General features: G+C 43.7%; 2 protein-coding genes across 2 annotated transcripts; both read right to left on the minus strand.

Annotated features, from left to right (window-relative positions):
• Positions 1-6,795: 6,795 nt before the first annotated feature.
• LOC132543667 (uncharacterized) lies at positions 6,796-11,277 on the minus strand. Its single transcript, XM_060207184.1, has 2 exons — positions 11,129-11,277; positions 6,796-10,984 (listed from the first exon to the last, which is right to left on the minus strand). The coding sequence occupies exons 1-2, from the start codon at positions 11,275-11,277 to the stop codon at positions 6,796-6,798; spliced, it is 4,338 nt and encodes a 1,445-aa protein (XP_060063167.1).
• Positions 11,278-13,031: 1,754 nt separating this feature from the next.
• Positions 13,032-17,513, minus strand: LOC132543450 (uncharacterized). Its single transcript, XM_060206953.1, has 2 exons — positions 17,365-17,513; positions 13,032-17,220 (listed from the first exon to the last, which is right to left on the minus strand). The coding sequence occupies exons 1-2, from the start codon at positions 17,511-17,513 to the stop codon at positions 13,032-13,034; spliced, it is 4,338 nt and encodes a 1,445-aa protein (XP_060062936.1).
• Positions 17,514-17,918: the final 405 nt, after the last annotated feature.

Raw genomic sequence — 17,918 nt, forward strand, 5'->3', positions numbered from 1 at the left:
TGAAAAAAAACTAACGAGAGAAGATATACCACATGTAACAAGCATGAGTTTGTGTGACCTGTTTCTACACGATAAAAAGAATAGTCCGGCGATAAATTGACCTGCTCGGTTCCCAGACTCGGGCGAACCAGTAATCAACAAGTTTACTCAAAGCATAAATTGATAGAAAACCATATTGATTATTACAAAACCAATCGTAAGCTACGTATTGTGTGTTCTGATTTCCGACGTGCATGAAGCGCCAGTCAAAACGCATTTACAGTTTATTCTCAATTGATATAAATGTTGAATTAAATTTACTGAGTTCAATCTCTTGTGTCTCCGGAACGCTGCTGATTTCACTGTAGAGCAAAATTATTATTACAGGATCCAATCTCCTATGTCTCCAGAACACTGATTTCACTGTAGAACATAATCATTATTACAGGATCCAGTCTCTTATGTCTACCAAACACTGATTTCACTGTAGAACAGAATCATTATTACATAGTAGTATTTATTTAACAGGGTTCAATCTCTAATGTCACACGAACACACATAGATTTCACTGTAAAACATATTTATTATTACAAAGTAGTATTCAATCTACATTGTTCAATCTCTTATGTACCTTGAACACATATTATTTTTTTCGTAAAAACATGTCAAATCAACAAAATCCCAGTCGGTGTGTACTGAACCCCGGGTAGTGATCGCGTTCTACTGCCCGGAAGATTACAATATACATATAATACTGGCTGTAGTGCTATAACCCTATCTTGCTCTCTATTATGATATATACGTTGATTCGCAAATGATCTGTCGGATTCCCATACATGTCTTAACCCGTATTTTAGCTTTTAACACACAGCTGTTAACAGTGTTCAGAGAAAAACCTGCATTCCACTGCTGTTCCATTGTATACACAATACACAAAGAATCCCTATGTAATATCTCAAGGTTACACGACTAAAGACGAGTACAGACATTATGCGACACGATTATTATACCATAGCTAGTGTCCGAAACCTGATTCCTTGGAACTCTTTTACCTTATCCAACAGCAAAAAAATAATCTGAATCTCATCATGTATTTATGCCCGTGCCATTACAATACTTGATTATCGTGTAATTCATATATTGGACCACAATGTTTGTGGGGAAAATGTCAAGTTGTCGTAAAGTCATTGTATCGTACAATCCACACCAGCTTGTTTTTTTTTCTTTACGTGTTCAGTTTGAGGCGGGTTATCTTTAATATAATGTAAATATTTGCTGCATCTGTGAACAACATGCGGAAGGTCCGTCATATGCTATCCAGAGCAACTGAAGTCTTGTCTGATTACAGTCTCAGTATCGCAATTACATCACATCAACACAAAAGTAGAGAAAAAGACATAAGGTAAACGCTCGAGTACCAGTCATCATCATACAAGAGAAACGCTCGAGTACCAGACATCATCATACAAGGTAAACGCTCAAGTACCAGACATCATCATACAAGAGAAATGCTCGAGTACCAGACATCGTCATACAAGAGAAACGCTCGAGTACCAGACATCATCATACAAGAGAACGCTCGAGTACCAGACATCATCATACAAGGTAAACGCTCGAGTACCAGACATCATCATACAAGAGAAATGCTCGAGTACCAGACATCATCATACAAGAGAAACTCTCGAGTACCAGACATCATCATACAAGAGAAATGCTCGAGTACCAGACATCATCATACAAGAGAAACTCTCGAGTACCAGACATCATCATACAAGAGAAACGCTCGAGTACCAGACATCATCATACAAGAGAAATGCTCGAGTACCAGACATCATCATACAAGAGAAATGCTCGAGTACCAGACATCATCATACAAGAGAAATGCTCGAGTACCAGACATCATCATACAAGAGAAACGCTCGAGTACCAGACATCATCATACAAGGTAAACGCTCAAGTACCAGACATCATCATACAAGAGAAATGCTCGAGTACCAGACATCGTCATACAAGAGAAACGCTCGAGTACCAGACATCATCATACAAGAGAACGCTCGAGTACCAGACATCATCATACAAGGTAAACGCTCGAGTACCAGACATCATCATACAAGAGAAATGCTCGAGTACCAGACATCATCATACAAGAGAAACTCTCGAGTACCAGACATCATCATACAAGAGAAATGCTCGAGTACCAGACATCATCATACAAGAGAAACTCTCGAGTACCAGACATCATCATACAAGAGAAACGCTCGAGTACCAGACATCATCATACAAGAGAAATGCTCGAGTACCAGACATCATCATACAAGAGAAATGCTCGAGTACCAGACATCATCATACAAGAGAAATGCTCGAGTACCAGACATCATCATACAAGGTAAACGCTCGAGTACCAGACATCATCAGACATCATCATACAAGAGAAACTCTCGAGTACTAGACATCATCATACAAGAGAAACGCTCGAGTACTAGACATCATCATACATCATCATACAAGAGAAACGCTCGAGTACCAGACATCATCATACAAGGTAAACGCTCGAGTACCAGACATCATCAGACATCATCATACAAGAGAAACTCTCGAGTACTAGACATCATCATACAAGAGAAACGCTCGAGTACTAGACATCATCATACATCATCATACAAGAGAAACGCTCGAGTACCAGACATCATCATACAAGGTAAACGCTCAAGTACCAGACATCATCATACAAGGTAAACGCTCAAGTACCAGACATCATCATACAAGAGAAACGCTCGAGTACCAGACATCATCATACAAGAGAAATGCTCGAGTACCAGACATCATCATACAAGAGAAACGCTCGAGTACCAGACATCATCATACAAGAGAAACGCTCGAGTACCAGACATCATCAGACATCATCATACAAGGTAAACGCTCAAGTACCAGACATCATCATACAAGAGAAACGCTCGAGTACCAGACATCATCATACAAGAGAAACGCTCGAGTACCAGACATCATCATACAAGGTAAACGCTCAAGTACCAGACATCATCATACAAGAGAAATGCTCGAGTACCAGACATCATCATACAAGAGAAATGCTCGAGTACCAGACATCATCATACAAGAGAAATGCTCGAGTACCAGACATCGTCATACAAGAGAAACGCTCGAGTACCAGACATCATCATACAAGAGAACCCTCGAGTACCAGACATCATCATACAAGGTAAACGCTCGAGTACCAGACATCATCATACAAGAGAAATGCTCGAGTACCAGACATCATCATACAAGAGAAACTCTCGAGTACCAGACATCATCATACAAGAGAAATGCTCGAGTACCAGACATCATCATACAAGAGAAACTCTCGAGTACCAGACATCATCATACAAGAGAAACGCTCGAGTACCAGACATCATCAGACATCATCATACAAGAGAAACTCTCGAGTACTAGACATCATCATACAAGAGAAACGCTCGAGTACTAGACATCATCATACATCATCATACAAGAGAAACGCTCGAGTACCAGACATCATCATACAAGGTAAACGCTCAAGTACCAGACATCATCATACAAGGTAAACGCTCAAGTACCAGACATCATCATACAAGAGAAACGCTCGAGTACCAGACATCATCATACAAGAGAAACGCTCGAGTACCAGACATCATCAGACATCATCATACAAGGTAAACGCTCAAGTACCAGACATCATCATACAAGAGAAACGCTCGAGTACCAGACATCATCATACAAGAGAAATGCTCGAGTACCAGACATCATCATACAAGAGAAACGCTCGAGTACCAGACATCATCATACAAGGTAAACGCTCAAGTACCAGACATCATCATACAAGAGAAATGCTCGAGTACCAGACATCATCATACAAGAGAAATGCTCGAGTACCAGACATCATCATACAAGAGAAATGCTCGAGTACCAGACATCATCATCATACAAGAGAAACGCTCGAGTACCAGACATCATCATACAAGAGAAACGCTCGAGTACCAGACATCATCATACAAGGTAAACGCTCAAGTACCAGACATCATCATACAAGAGAAATGCTCGAGTACCAGACATCATCATACAAGAGAAATGCTCGAGTACCAGACATCATCATACAAGAGAAACGCTCGAGTACCAGACATCATCATACAAGAGAAACTCTCGAGTACCAGACATCATCATACAAGAGAAATGCTCGAGTACCAGACATCATCATACAAGAGAAACTCTCGAGTACCAGACATCATCATACAAGAGAAACGCTCGAGTACCAGACATCATCATACAAGAGAAACGCTCGAGTACCAGACATCATCATACAAGAGAAATGCTCGAGTACCAGACATCATCATACAAGGTAAACGCTCGAGTACCAGACATCATCAGACATCATCATACAAGAGAAACTCTCGAGTACCAGACATCATCATACAAGAGAAACGCTCGAGTACCAGACATCATCATACAAGAGAAACGCTCGAGTACCAGACATCATTAGACATCATCATACAAGAGAAACTCTCGAGTACCAGACATCATCATACAAGAGAAACGCTCGAGTACCAGACATCATCATACAAGAGAAACTCTCGAGTACCAGACATCATCATACAAGAGAAACTCTCGAGTACCAGACATCATCATACAAGGTAAACGCTCGAGTACCAGACATCATCATACAAGAGAACGCTCGAGTACCAGACATCATCATACCAGGTAAACGCTCGAGTACCAGACATCACCATACAAGAGAAACGCTCGAGTACCAGTCATCATCATACAAGAGAAACGCTCGAGTACCAGACATCATCATACAAGAGAAACTCTCGAGTACCAGACATCATCATACAAGAGAAATGCTCGAGTACCAGACATCATCATACAAGAGAAACTCTCGAGTACCAGACATCATCATACAAGAGAAACGCTCGAGTACCAGACATCATCATACAAGAGAAATGCTCGAGTACCAGACATCATCATACAAGAGAAATGCTCGAGTACCAGACATCATCATACAAGAGAAATGCTCGAGTACCAGACATCATCATACAAGGTAAACGCTCGAGTACCAGACATCATCAGACATCATCATACAAGAGAAACTCTCGAGTACTAGACATCATCATACAAGAGAAACGCTCGAGTACTAGACATCATCATACATCATCATACAAGAGAAACTCTCGAGTACTAGACATCATCATACAAGAGAAACGCTCGAGTACTAGACATCATCATACATCATCATACAAGAGAAACGCTCGAGTACCAGACATCATCATACAAGGTAAACGCTCAAGTACCAGACATCATCATACAAGAGAAATGCTCGAGTACCAGACATCATTGTAACGTGGGACGGGCCTCTGTGCAGTATATCAGGAAATCAACACAAGAATGCAACAAATGAACATATACACAAATTTATTAACATAGAAAACATGAAAACTACAGACACCCAGTCACACTCACAATCACTCTCCATTCATACACTTTAACAGTAAAGATGGCTACAGTCTCTTCACAGACAAGGTACAAGGTGGTCTCACAATCAACATCTCCAATGTGTCGAATAGTGCACACGGAGGGTGCACGCAAAACAGCTTCCGTGGACTGACAAAGTCCGAGTTGTAAAGGAACGACTCGCTCAGTTCCCAACACCAAGACGAATTGCTGACAAAGCAACCGTATCCTGAAAACTCCCTCACTGATAGGGCGGTGACTAGCTTACATATTACAGCCGAGTCGCTACATGACAGCCTGTCCCTGGAGACAATCCTTCTTTGCAGTTGACCTAGACCCTGAGTAACTGAAATGTAACGTTGGTCGGTCCCGTTACTGTACGGCGAAGACCTGGCGCTCCAGCGGTGCTGACCTTCTGTAGGCTCTATGGTGATTTACCCATCATGTGAAGCTTAAAACAAAAACAAAAGACCACTAAACGTTCATCCTTCCACCCATGACTACAATTACATATAACTCACAAAGTTTCTTACAACTAACCAGTAAATTAACATTATTTATAATCAATACTCTATTATTTGTTTGTGTAATACAATGGGAATACACGACTACATTTTACAATTCTACGGTGCGTGATAAAATACACAATATCAAAATTCAACAAAACAACCATATCGTTACGCGAAACATACACGACGCTAACGGCCTTCTATAGAATTTATACCGTGACGCTCTCACAACGGTTCATGCGCACACGACTTCCACTCACGGCTTCCATACTTTTTTTAACACGAACGTAACCACATTTCTACGTGTACTTTACGGTTTTACAACGACTAAATAACTGACAAAATAGCCACTCTAGATGTACAATAACAATTTTCAAATGTATCCAGCCTAATTCAACGTTAAATCCTAGAAAATAAACATGCATCGTAAACACTGAAAGCTACGCATGAACGAACACGCACCGACAATAGATAGCTTGACCTATAAGAAGGACATCGTAAATATGGCAATAAACAACCACATAAAACAGCATATTACGAAAGAAAGACAGAATACTTACCCCAGTCAGATGTCTGGGCTTCATTTCCACGACTAAACACAGTCACTCTCGCCATAAAATCGGCAAACAGGTAACCAAAACAGAACAAAGGCGTGCTGGTCACCTGGACAGTCAATGTCCACTGTCCCGCTCACACTCGCATACCCGCTCACGTGACCAACTCAATAACAATGCACAGGTAAACATACAGGTGTGCGTGACATCATCCCCCTTTTTCTTAGGAAGTGGTTACCACTTTCTGCCCAAATCACGAACAATGTATGTTCCTAGATCCTGCTGAGGAAATCTGCTCCAACGTTGTCTTGGCCCTTTATGGCTCGTATTCTGAGTCTGTATGGCTGCAGAAGAAGTGCCCAACGCATCAGTCTGGCATTTGCGGTCTTGGACCGGTGCAAATAAGTGAGAGGCTGATGATCTGTCTCAAGTACGAATTCCTTTCCGTAGATGTAGGGCTCAAATTTCTGTACCGCCCACACTATTGCTAAGCATTCTTTCTCAACAATTGCGTAATTCTTCTCCCTGGGTAAAAGCTTCCTGCTTGTATAAGCCACTGGCATCGTTTGACCGTTTTCCTCTTGAAGCAGAACAGCTCCCAAAGCTGTATCTGACGCATCAGTGCGTAGAATAAACTCTTGCTCGAGGTCGGGTAACTTCAAAACTGGTTTCGTTGTAAGCAACCTTTTGAGGGTTGTATATGCCTTCTCGTGACTCATATCCCATAAGACTTTGGTAGGATTGCCTTTCTTTGTCAAGTCCGTCAATGGAACGGCAATAGCAGCAAAGTTAGGGATGAAGCGCCTGTAAAAACCTGCCAGTCCCAAGAACGAACGAACCTGTTTTTTCGTTGTTGGCCTCGGTGCGTTATCTATGGCAGTAATCTTTGACTCCTCAAGACGCAGTCTTCCGTCTCCAACAATGTGACCCAAGCAAGGTAGACTGCCAAAACCAATAGAACATTTACTTGGTCTTGCAGTAAGTCCTGCCCTGCGTAGACGTCTGAAAAGCTCCCGCAACACCTCCAAATGTTCCTCCCACGTACTAGTATAGATGAGGATATCATCGATGAAGTTATCAACATGTTCCATTCCATGCAACAACTTTCTCATCAAACGGCTGAACGTTGCCGGGGCGTTCATCAACCCGAAAGGCATTACCTTGAACTGGAAAAGTCCCTGGGGAGTCGAGAATGCCGTCATCTGTTTCGCTTCCGAAGATAGGGGAACTTGCCAATAGCCTTTGCTAAGATCTAGCTTAGAGAAAAATTTAGCTCCAGCGACTCTTGTGAAGATGTCTTCGGTGTTTGGCATAGGCTCTGCGTCGAATATGGTGACTCGATTCAATCTTCGAAAATCAATACAAAAACGGTTTGTCCCATCCTTTTTCTTGATCAGCACGACAGGTGCAGAGTATGGTGATGTAGACGGCTCAATGACGCCCATTTCAAGCATCTTCTTCACCTCTTCTCCGATGACTTCCTTGGTGTTGTACGGTAACTGATATGGCTTGACATGCACAGGATCCTTGGTGGATGTATGTATTACATGTTCCGCTAAGTTTGTCCTTCCCGGAAGATCCGTAAGAACGTCCTGAAAATCAGTCATCAGCTTCTTGACTTCAGCCGTACGTACTTCAGTCAAATCAGACGAAATTTCAACGTGTTCTATGTTCTCCGTTCTGTTGTCAATTGGAACCGTTTCGAGTTCGCACGGAAACTCCATTTCATCATCAACATCCTCCTCTGACACAACCGTATTCATCACACAGGACAAAACTCCGCCTATCTCCTCCGTAATGATGCTGAGGGGCTCCAAGTACTTCTTCAATAGGTTTATGTGGAAAGTCTTCTCTTTTCCCTGCTGGTTGATTCGATAATCGAACTGTCCCACTTTCTCCAAGACCTCGAACGGCCCTTTCCATTGCATGAGGAGCTTGTTAGCCTTAGTTGGTAGAAGGACCAGCACTTTATCTCCGGGTTTCAATTCTCTAGCCTTAGCTCTTCTATTGAAATGTTTTCTCTGCATTACCTTGGCTTCTTTCAGGTGCTCCAAGGCGATCTGACATGTATCTTCCATCCTCTCCTTCAAATCAATGACGTACTGATATGTGGTCTTAATGTCGTCGTCTGGCATCTCCTTTGTCAGTAGCTCTTTAAGAATCATCATGGGGCCTCGCACAGCTCTCCCATACAACATTTCGAATGGCGAAAACCCTAGACTTTCTTGCGGTACTTCTCTGTATGCAAAAAGGAGAGCGTTGAGATATCGATCCCAATCCTTAGGTCTTTCTGTGCTCATCCTCCTCAACATCCGTTTTAAGGTTCCATTGAACCTCTCTACGAGGCCATTACACTGAGGATGGTACGGCGTTGTTGTGAGTTGACGGATTGATAGTAACCGACTGACTTCCTTCATCAAATTGGAGGTGAATTGAGCTCCTTGGTCTGTCAACATTTCGGTAGGTACTCCAACACGACTAAATACCTCCACTAGTGCCTCGGCAACTCTCTCAGTCTCTATGCCTTTTAATGCGACCGCCTCCGGATACCTGGTGGCGTAGTCAACAATAGTCAAAATATACTTGTTTCCTCGATCAGTGGCTGGCTCAAGAGGTCCCACAAGGTCGACTGCTATCCTTTTAAATGGGGTGTCTATTAACGGCATGCTTCCCAATGGTGCCTTTGGTACTCGCCCTTTTGGAAAAGTGCGCTGACACACGTCACAAGAGCGACAGAAACGAGTCAAATCTCCCTGGATTCCCGGCCAGAAGAACTCGGAGAGTACTCGGCTCGTCGTACGCTTTGCTGCTAAATGCCCGGACATAATCGACTCATGTGCAAGTCTCATGACGGTGTGACGGTACTTCTCTGGCAGTATTAGCTGTCTGAAGACCCTTCCATTCGCCACCTTAGGGCTTTGAAACTCCCGATAAAGCAGATCTTTATGGTAGAACACAGTTGACCTTCCGCCATCATCTCGAATGTAAGGTTCTGCCTTCGAAGCCAGTTTTCTGAATTTCTCCAAGGTCACATCTTTCTGTTGTTCCTCCTTAAGTTCCTGAACACTACCAATGTCTTCAATACTCTCTGGTACATGGAGAGCTCTATACGCACACCGCTTCTTCTTCAACTGTGCCCTCGTCTCAACAGCTTGCACGGCCCCTACCATCTTCCAGTTCTCATCCGGCTGACCAACAGGGCGTGCTTCCTTTACGTTTCCAACAATCAGGTCATAAATGGGTGAGTCCAAAACAAATGCTTCCGTGTGTCCTTTGAAGTAGGGTGTGTCCACTTCAAGATTTACCAGGGGACATTTTATGAGCGTTCCATCTGCCAAGTAATAAGACTTTGTCCTCCCAGTGATCCGCTGAGGTTCCACGAGACTCCTCTTGACTCCTATTCCATCACATCCAGAATCTCTCAGAACAGTGGCAAGCTTTCCTTCTACACGCCCAAATACCACCGGCATGGCATCTGTACCTGATAACTTCAAATTACAAGGGGCACTCAAAGTCTTCGTGGTGCTTCCGTTCTGTTCTAACTCTTCGGTGTCTTTGGATTTCACCGTGCCCTGAGGTATCCTCTTTCTGTCAAAATGACTTCCTTGCGCCCGGGATATAGAGGCAACTCTATTCTCACCAGCTTTCTTCTTACGGCAATCTCTCTCTATATGACCCATCTTCTTACAGAAGAAACACTCTTTATCTCTGTAACTACCAGATGGTTTCTTCACCGATGGAGTTTCAGAAGAAGAGTTTCCAGATGCTGAGACAGATGATGTCTTGTTTCCTCCCCCTTTCTGTCCATGACCTTTGAAAGACACCAAGTTGGCTCGAGTTCCTCGTGCTGCGACAAACTGATCGGCAAGTCTAGCCATCTCGTCAATTGATGTCGGAACTCTCTCCTTCAGGAATAACGACAGGTCCTGATTACAGCAATGGAGAAGTTGGTCCCGAAGAATCAAATCCTTGAGCCCGTTGAATGACTTTTCAGTCTTTGTTAACTCTATCCATCTCTCCAGATAATTATGAAGTCGGATGGCAAACTGTGTAAATGTTTCACCTCCTTCCGGTCTTGAAGTCCTAAAACTTTTCCGAAAGCCCTCATCCGTCATTTCAAACCTTTTTAGGAGTGCCGTCTTGAGTTCATCAAAGTCCAGCGACTGCTGAACTGGTAATCGTGAAAATACATCTAATGCCTTTCCTTTCAACAATGCGCTCAAGTTCGCTCCCCAGTCTTCTCTCTTCCATTGTTGCGCTGAAGCATATCTTTCAAATCGCTGTATGTAAGCGTCCATGTTGTCTTTGCTTTCATCAAAAGCTGGTAACTTAGGACCTCTATGCACAGGCAAATCTCTAGGAGTAGAAAAGGACGACTCTTCTAGAGTACCCATTCCAGCTTGAAAGAGTTCCATCTTGCGTTCATGCTCCCTTCGTGCTCTCTCTTCAGCTCTAGCCTCTCTTTCTGCTTCTATTCTAGCCTCTTCCGCGATCAGCTTCAACTTGTTGTCTACTTCACGCCTCGCTCTGGCTTCTCTCTCTGCTTCTATCTTGGCTTGCTCAGCGAGCATAGCTGTCTTCTCTTCTTCCATCTTCAAAGCAAACTCGGCCTCTCTCCTCGCTTGGCGATCCTGTCTCTCCTGCTCACGTTCCTCTCTTTCTTTCGCCTGCTCCTCTCGTATAAACTCCTGCAACTTGGTACCTTCATACCCCAAATCCTTTCCCGTTGCGATGAGTTCACGGAGCTGAGACATGATGGCAAATAATATTACTTTGAAATAGAAAATAACAAGAATAAACTGTAAAATACAACTCTTAACTAAGCAAAATTACAACCACTCACCTTGTTTGTTCTTGACATGCAAATGACGTCCGTCCGGATTAGCAACCTACTTACCTTCAAGGCTCTCACAGCTACCGGATCCATGGTAAAACGAAAATACAGCAAAGACGGAGAAGAAGCAACGCGAAAAATGTCAAGCAATCTATCCTAACCTATCTCCTGTGTTTCTTTCCAGAACACTTAACGTCGGTCATCCCACCGCTGCCACCAATTTTGTAACGTGGGACGGGCCTCTGTGCAGTATATCAGGAAATCAACACAAGAATGCAACAAATGAACATATACACAAATTTATTAACATAGAAAACATGAAAACTACAGACACCCAGTCACACTCACAATCACTCTCCATTCATACACTTTAACAGTAAAGATGGCTACAGTCTCTTCACAGACAAGGTACAAGGTGGTCTCACAATCAACATCTCCAATGTGTCGAATAGTGCACACGGAGGGTGCACGCAAAACAGCTTCCGTGGACTGACAAAGTCCGAGTTGTAAAGGAACGACTCGCTCAGTTCCCAACACCAAGACGAATTGCTGACAAAGCAACCGTATCCTGAAAACTCCCTCACTGATAGGGCGGTGACTAGCTTACATATTACAGCCGAGTCGCTACATGACAGCCTGTCCCTGGAGACAATCCTTCTTTGCAGTTGACCTAGACCCTGAGTAACTGAAATGTAACGTTGGTCGGTCCCGTTACTGTACGGCGAAGACCTGGCGCTCCAGCGGTGCTGACCTTCTGTAGGCTCTATGGTGATTTACCCATCATGTGAAGCTTAAAACAAAAACAAAAGACCACTAAACGTTCATCCTTCCACCCATGACTACAATTACATATAACTCACAAAGTTTCTTACAACTAACCAGTAAATTAACATTATTTATAATCAATACTCTATTATTTGTTTGTGTAATACAATGGGAATACACGACTACATTTTACAATTCTACGGTGCGTGATAAAATACACAATATCAAAATTCAACAAAACAACCATATCGTTACGCGAAACATACACGACGCTAACGGCCTTCTATAGAATTTATACCGTGACGCTCTCACAACGGTTCATGCGCACACGACTTCCACTCACGGCTTCCATACTTTTTTTAACACGAACGTAACCACATTTCTACGTGTACTTTACGGTTTTACAACGACTAAATAACTGACAAAATAGCCACTCTAGATGTACAATAACAATTTTCAAATGTATCCAGCCTAATTCAACGTTAAATCCTAGAAAATAAACATGCATCGTAAACACTGAAAGCTACGCATGAACGAACACGCACCGACAATAGATAGCTTGACCTATAAGAAGGACATCGTAAATATGGCAATAAACAACCACATAAAACAGCATATTACGAAAGAAAGACAGAATACTTACCCCAGTCAGATGTCTGGGCTTCATTTCCACGACTAAACAAAGTCACTCACGCCATAAAATCGGCAAACAGGTGACGAAAACAGAACAAAGGCGTGCTGGTCACCTGGACAGTCAATGTCCACTGTTCCGCTCACACTCGCATACCCGCTCACGTGACCAACTCAATAACAATGCACAGGTAAACATACAGGTGTGCGTGACATCATCCCCCTTTTTCTTAGGAAGTGGTTACCACTTTCTGCCCAAATCACGAACAATGTATGTTCCTAGATCCTGCTGAGGAAATCTGCTCCAACGTTGTCTTGGCCCTTTATGGCTCGTATTCTGAGTCTGTATGGCTGCAGAAGAAGTGCCCAACGCATCAGTCTGGCATTTGCGATCTTGGACCGGTGCAAATAAGTGAGAGGCTGATGATCTGTCTCAAGTACGAATTCCTTTCCGTAGATGTAGGGCTCAAATTTCTGTACCGCCCACACTATTGCTAAGCATTCTTTCTCAACAATTGCGTAATTCTTCTCCCTGGGTAAAAGCTTCCTGCTTGTATAAGCCACTGGCATCGTTTGACCGTTTTCCTCTTGAAGCAGAACAGCTCCCAAAGCTGTATCTGACGCATCAGTGCGTAGAATAAACTCTTGCTCGAGGTCGGGTAACTTCAAAACTGGTTTCTTTGTAAGCAACCTTTTGAGGGTTGTATATGCCTTCTCGTGACTCATATCCCATAAGACTTTGGTAGGATTGCCTTTCTTTGTCAAGTCCGTCAATGGAACGGCAATAGCAGCAAAGTTAGGGATGAAGCGCCTGTAAAAACCTGCCAGTCCCAAGAACGAACGAACCTGTTTTTTCGTTGTTGGCCTCGGTGCGTTATCTATGGCAGAAATCTTTGACTCCTCAAGACGCAGTCTTCCGTCTCCAACAATGTGACCCAAGCAAGGTAGACTGCCAAAACCAATAGAACATTTACTTGGTCTTGCAGTAAGTCCTGCCCTGCGTAGACGTCTGAAAAGCTCCCGCAACACCTCCAAATGTTCCTCCCACGTACTAGTATAGATGAGGATATCATCGATGAAGTTATCAACATGTTCCATTCCATGCAACAACTTTCTCATCAAACGGCTGAACGTTGCCGGGGCGTTCATCAACCCGAAAGGCATTACCTTGAACTGGAAAAGTCCCTGGGGAGTCGAGAATGCCGTCATCTGTTTCGCTTCCAAAGATAGGGGAACTTGCCAATAGCCTTTGCTAAGATCTAGCTTAGAGAAAAATTTAGCTCCAGCGACTCTTGTGAAGATGTCTTCGGTGTTTGGCATAGGCTCTGCGTCGAATATGGTGACTCGATTCAATCTTCGAAAATCAATACAAAAACGGTTTGTCCCATCCTTTTTCTTGATCAGCACGACAGGTGCAGAGTATGGTGATGTAGACGGCTCAATGACGCCCATTTCAAGCATCTTCTTCACCTCTTCTCCGATGACTTCCTTGGTGTTGTACGGTAACTGATATGGCTTGACATGCACAGGATCCTTGGTGGATGTATGTATTACATGTTCCGCTAAGTTTGTCCTTCCCGGAAGATCCGTAAGAACGTCCTGAAAATCAGTCATCAGCTTCTTGACTTCAGCCGTACGTACTTCAGTCAAATCAGACGAAATTTCAACGTGTTCTATGTTCTCCGTTCTGTTGTCAATTGGAACCGTTTCGAGTTCGCACGGAAACTCCATTTCATCATCAACATCCTCCTCTGACACAACCGTATTCATCACACAGGACAAAACTCCGCCTATCTCCTCCGTAATGATGCTGAGGGGCTCCAAGTACTTCTTCAATAGGTTTATGTGGAAAGTCTTCTCTTTTCCCTGCTGGTTGATTCGATAATCGAACTGTCCCACTTTCTCCAAGACCTCGAACGGCCCTTTCCATTGCATGAGGAGCTTGTTAGCCTTAGTTGGTAGAAGGACCAGCACTTTATCTCCGGGTTTCAATTCTCTAGCCTTAGCTCTTCTATTGAAATGTTTTCTCTGCATTACCTTGGCTTCTTTCAGGTGCTCCAAGGCGATCTGACATGTATCTTCCATCCTCTCCTTCAAATCAATGACGTACTGATATGTGGTCTTAATGTCGTCGTCTGGCATCTCCTTTGTCAGTAGCTCTTTAAGAATCATCATGGGGCCTCGCACAGCTCTCCCATACAACATTTCGAATGGCGAAAACCCTAGACTTTCTTGCGGTACTTCTCTGTATGCAAAAAGGAGAGCGTTGAGATATCGATCCCAATCCTTAGGTCTTTCTGTGCTCATCCTCCTCAACATCCGTTTTAAGGTTCCATTGAACCTCTCTACGAGGCCATTACACTGAGGATGGTACGGCGTTGTTGTGAGTTGACGGATTGATAGTAACCGACTGACTTCCTTCATCAAATTGGAGGTGAATTGAGCTCCTTGGTCTGTCAACATTTCGGTAGGTACTCCAACACGACTAAATACCTCCACTAGTGCCTCGGCAACTCTCTCAGTCTCTATGCCTTTTAATGCGACCGCCTCCGGATACCTGGTGGCGTAGTCAACAATAGTCAAAATATACTTGTTTCCTCGATCAGTGGCTGGCTCAAGAGGTCCCACAAGGTCGACTGCTATCCTTTTAAATGGGGTGTCTATTAACGGCATGCTTCCCAATGGTGCCTTTGGTACTCGCCCTTTTGGAAAAGTGCGCTGACACACGTCACAAGAGCGACAGAAACGAGTCAAATCTCCCTGGATTCCCGGCCAGAAGAACTCGGAGAGTACTCGGCTCGTCGTACGCTTTGCTGCTAAATGCCCGGACATAATCGACTCATGTGCAAGTCTCATGACGGTGTGACGGTACTTCTCTGGCAGTATTAGCTGTCTGAAGACCCTTCCATTCGCCACCTTAGGGCTTTGAAACTCCCGATAAAGCAGATCTTTATGGTAGAACACAGTTGACCTTCCGCCATCATCTCGAATGTAAGGTTCTGCCTTCGAAGCCAGTTTTCTGAATTTCTCCAAGGTCACATCTTTCTGTTGTTCCTCCTTAAGTTCCTGAACACTACCAATGTCTTCAATACTCTCTGGTACATGAAGAGCTCTATACGCCCACCGCTTCTTCTTCAACTGTGCCCTCGTCTCAACAGCTTGCACGGCCCCTACCATCTTCCAGTTCTCATCCGGCTGACCAACAGGGCGTGCTTCCTTTACGTTTCCAACAATCAGGTCATAAATGGGTGAGTCCAAAACAAATGCTTCCGTGTGTCCTTTGAAGTAGGGTGTGTCCACTTCAAGATTTACCAGGGGACATTTGATGAGCGTTCCATCTGCCAAGTAATAAGACTTTGTCCTCCCAGTGATCCGCTGAGGTTCCACGAGACTCCTCTTGACTCCTATTCCATCACATCCAGAATCTCTCAGAACAGTGGCAAGCTTTCCTTCTACACGCCCAAATACCACCGGCATGGCATCTGTACCTGATAACTTCAAATTACAAGGGGCACTCAAAGTCTTCGTGGTGCTTCCGTTCTGTTCTAACTCTTCGGTGTCTTTGGCTTTCACCGTGCCCTGAGGTATCCTCTTTCTGTCAAAATGACTTCCTTGCGCCCGGGATATAGAGGCAACTCTATTCTCACCAGCTTTCTTCTTACGGCAATCTCTCTCTATATGACCCATCTTCTTACAGAAGAAACACTCTTTATCTCTGTAACTACCAGATGGTTTCTTCACCGATGGAGTTTCAGAAGAAGAGTTTCCAGATGCTGAAACAGATGATGTCTTGTTTCCTCCCCCTTTCTGTCCATGACCTTTGAAAGACACCAAGTTGGCTCGAGTTCCTCGTGCTGCGACAAACTGATCGGCAAGTCTAGCCATCTCGTCAATTGATGTCGGAACTCTCTCCTTCAGGAATAACGACAGGTCCTGATTACAGCAATGGAGAAGTTGGTCCCGAAGAATCAAATCCTTGAGCCCGTTGAATGACTTTTCAGTCTTTGTTAACTCTATCCATCTCTCCAGATAATTATGAAGTCGGATGGCAAACTGTGTAAATGTTTCACCTCCTTCCGGTCTTGAAGTCCTAAAACTTTTCCGAAAGCCCTCATCCGTCATTTCAAACCTTTTTAGGAGTGCCGTCTTGAGTTCATCAAAGTCCAGCGACTGCTGAACTGGTAATCGTGAAAATACATCTAATGCCTTTCCTTTCAACAATGCGCTCAAGTTCGCTCCCCAGTCTTCTCTCTTCCATTGTTGCGCTGAAGCATATCTTTCAAATCGCTGTATGTAAGCGTCCATGTTGTCTTTGCTTTCATCAAAAGCTGGTAACTTAGGACCTCTATGCACAGGCAAATCTCTAGGAGTAGAAAAGGACGACTCTTCTAGAGTACCCATTCCAGCTTGAAAGAGTTCCATCTTGCGTTCATGCTCCCTTCGTGCTCTCTCTTCAGCTCTAGCCTCTCTTTCTGCTTCTATTCTAGCCTCTTCCGCGATCAGCTTCAACTTGTTGTCTACTTCACGCCTCGCTCTGGCTTCTCTCTCTGCTTCTATCTTGGCTTGCTCAGCGAGCATAGCTGTCTTCTCTTCTTCCATCTTCAAAGCAAACTCGGCCTCTCTCCTCGCTTGGCGATCCTGTCTCTCCTGCTCACGTTCCTCTCTTTCTTTCGCCTGCTCCTCTCGTATAAACTCCTGCAACTTGGTACCTTCATACCCCAAATCCTTTCCCGTTGCGATGAGTTCACGGAGCTGAGACATGATGGCAAATAATATTACTTTGAAATAGAAAATAACAAGAATAAACTGTAAAATACAACTCTTAACTAAGCAAAATTACAACCACTCACCTTGTTTGTTCTTGACATGCAAATGACGTCCGTCCGGATTAGCAACCTACTTACCTTCAAGGCTCTCTCACAGCTACCGGATCCATGGTAAAACGAAAATACAGCAAAGACGGAGAAGAAGCAACGCGAAAAATGTCAAGCAATCTATCCTAACCTATCTCCTGTGTTTCTTTCCAGAACACTTAACGTCGGTCATCCCACCGCTGCCACCAATTTTGTAACGTGGGACGGGCCTCTGTGCAGTATATCAGGAAATCAACACAAGAATGCAACAAATGAACATATACACAAATTTATTAACATAGAAAACATGAAA

This window comes from Ylistrum balloti, unplaced genomic scaffold (assembly GCF_031769215.1).
Source record: "Ylistrum balloti isolate Yb309-2 unplaced genomic scaffold, AGI_CSIRO_Ybal_v1 Utg369582, whole genome shotgun sequence".
In the NCBI taxonomy this organism is placed as follows: domain Eukaryota; kingdom Metazoa; phylum Mollusca; class Bivalvia; order Pectinida; family Pectinidae; genus Ylistrum; species Ylistrum balloti.

Excerpts from the sequence above, each read along its gene's own strand:
- LOC132543667 (XM_060207184.1), bottom strand. The coding sequence starts at position 11,277 with ATGTCTCAGCTCCGTGAACTCATCGCAACGGGAAAGGATTTGGGGTAT. Across the intron at positions 10,985-11,128 it reads CAAGCGAGGAGAGAGGCCGA|AGAGGCTAGAGCTGAAGAGA; the intron begins GTTTGCTTTGAA and ends AGAAGCAGAAAG.
- LOC132543450 (XM_060206953.1), bottom strand. The coding sequence starts at position 17,513 with ATGTCTCAGCTCCGTGAACTCATCGCAACGGGAAAGGATTTGGGGTAT. Across the intron at positions 17,221-17,364 it reads CAAGCGAGGAGAGAGGCCGA|AGAGGCTAGAGCTGAAGAGA; the intron begins GTTTGCTTTGAA and ends AGAAGCAGAAAG.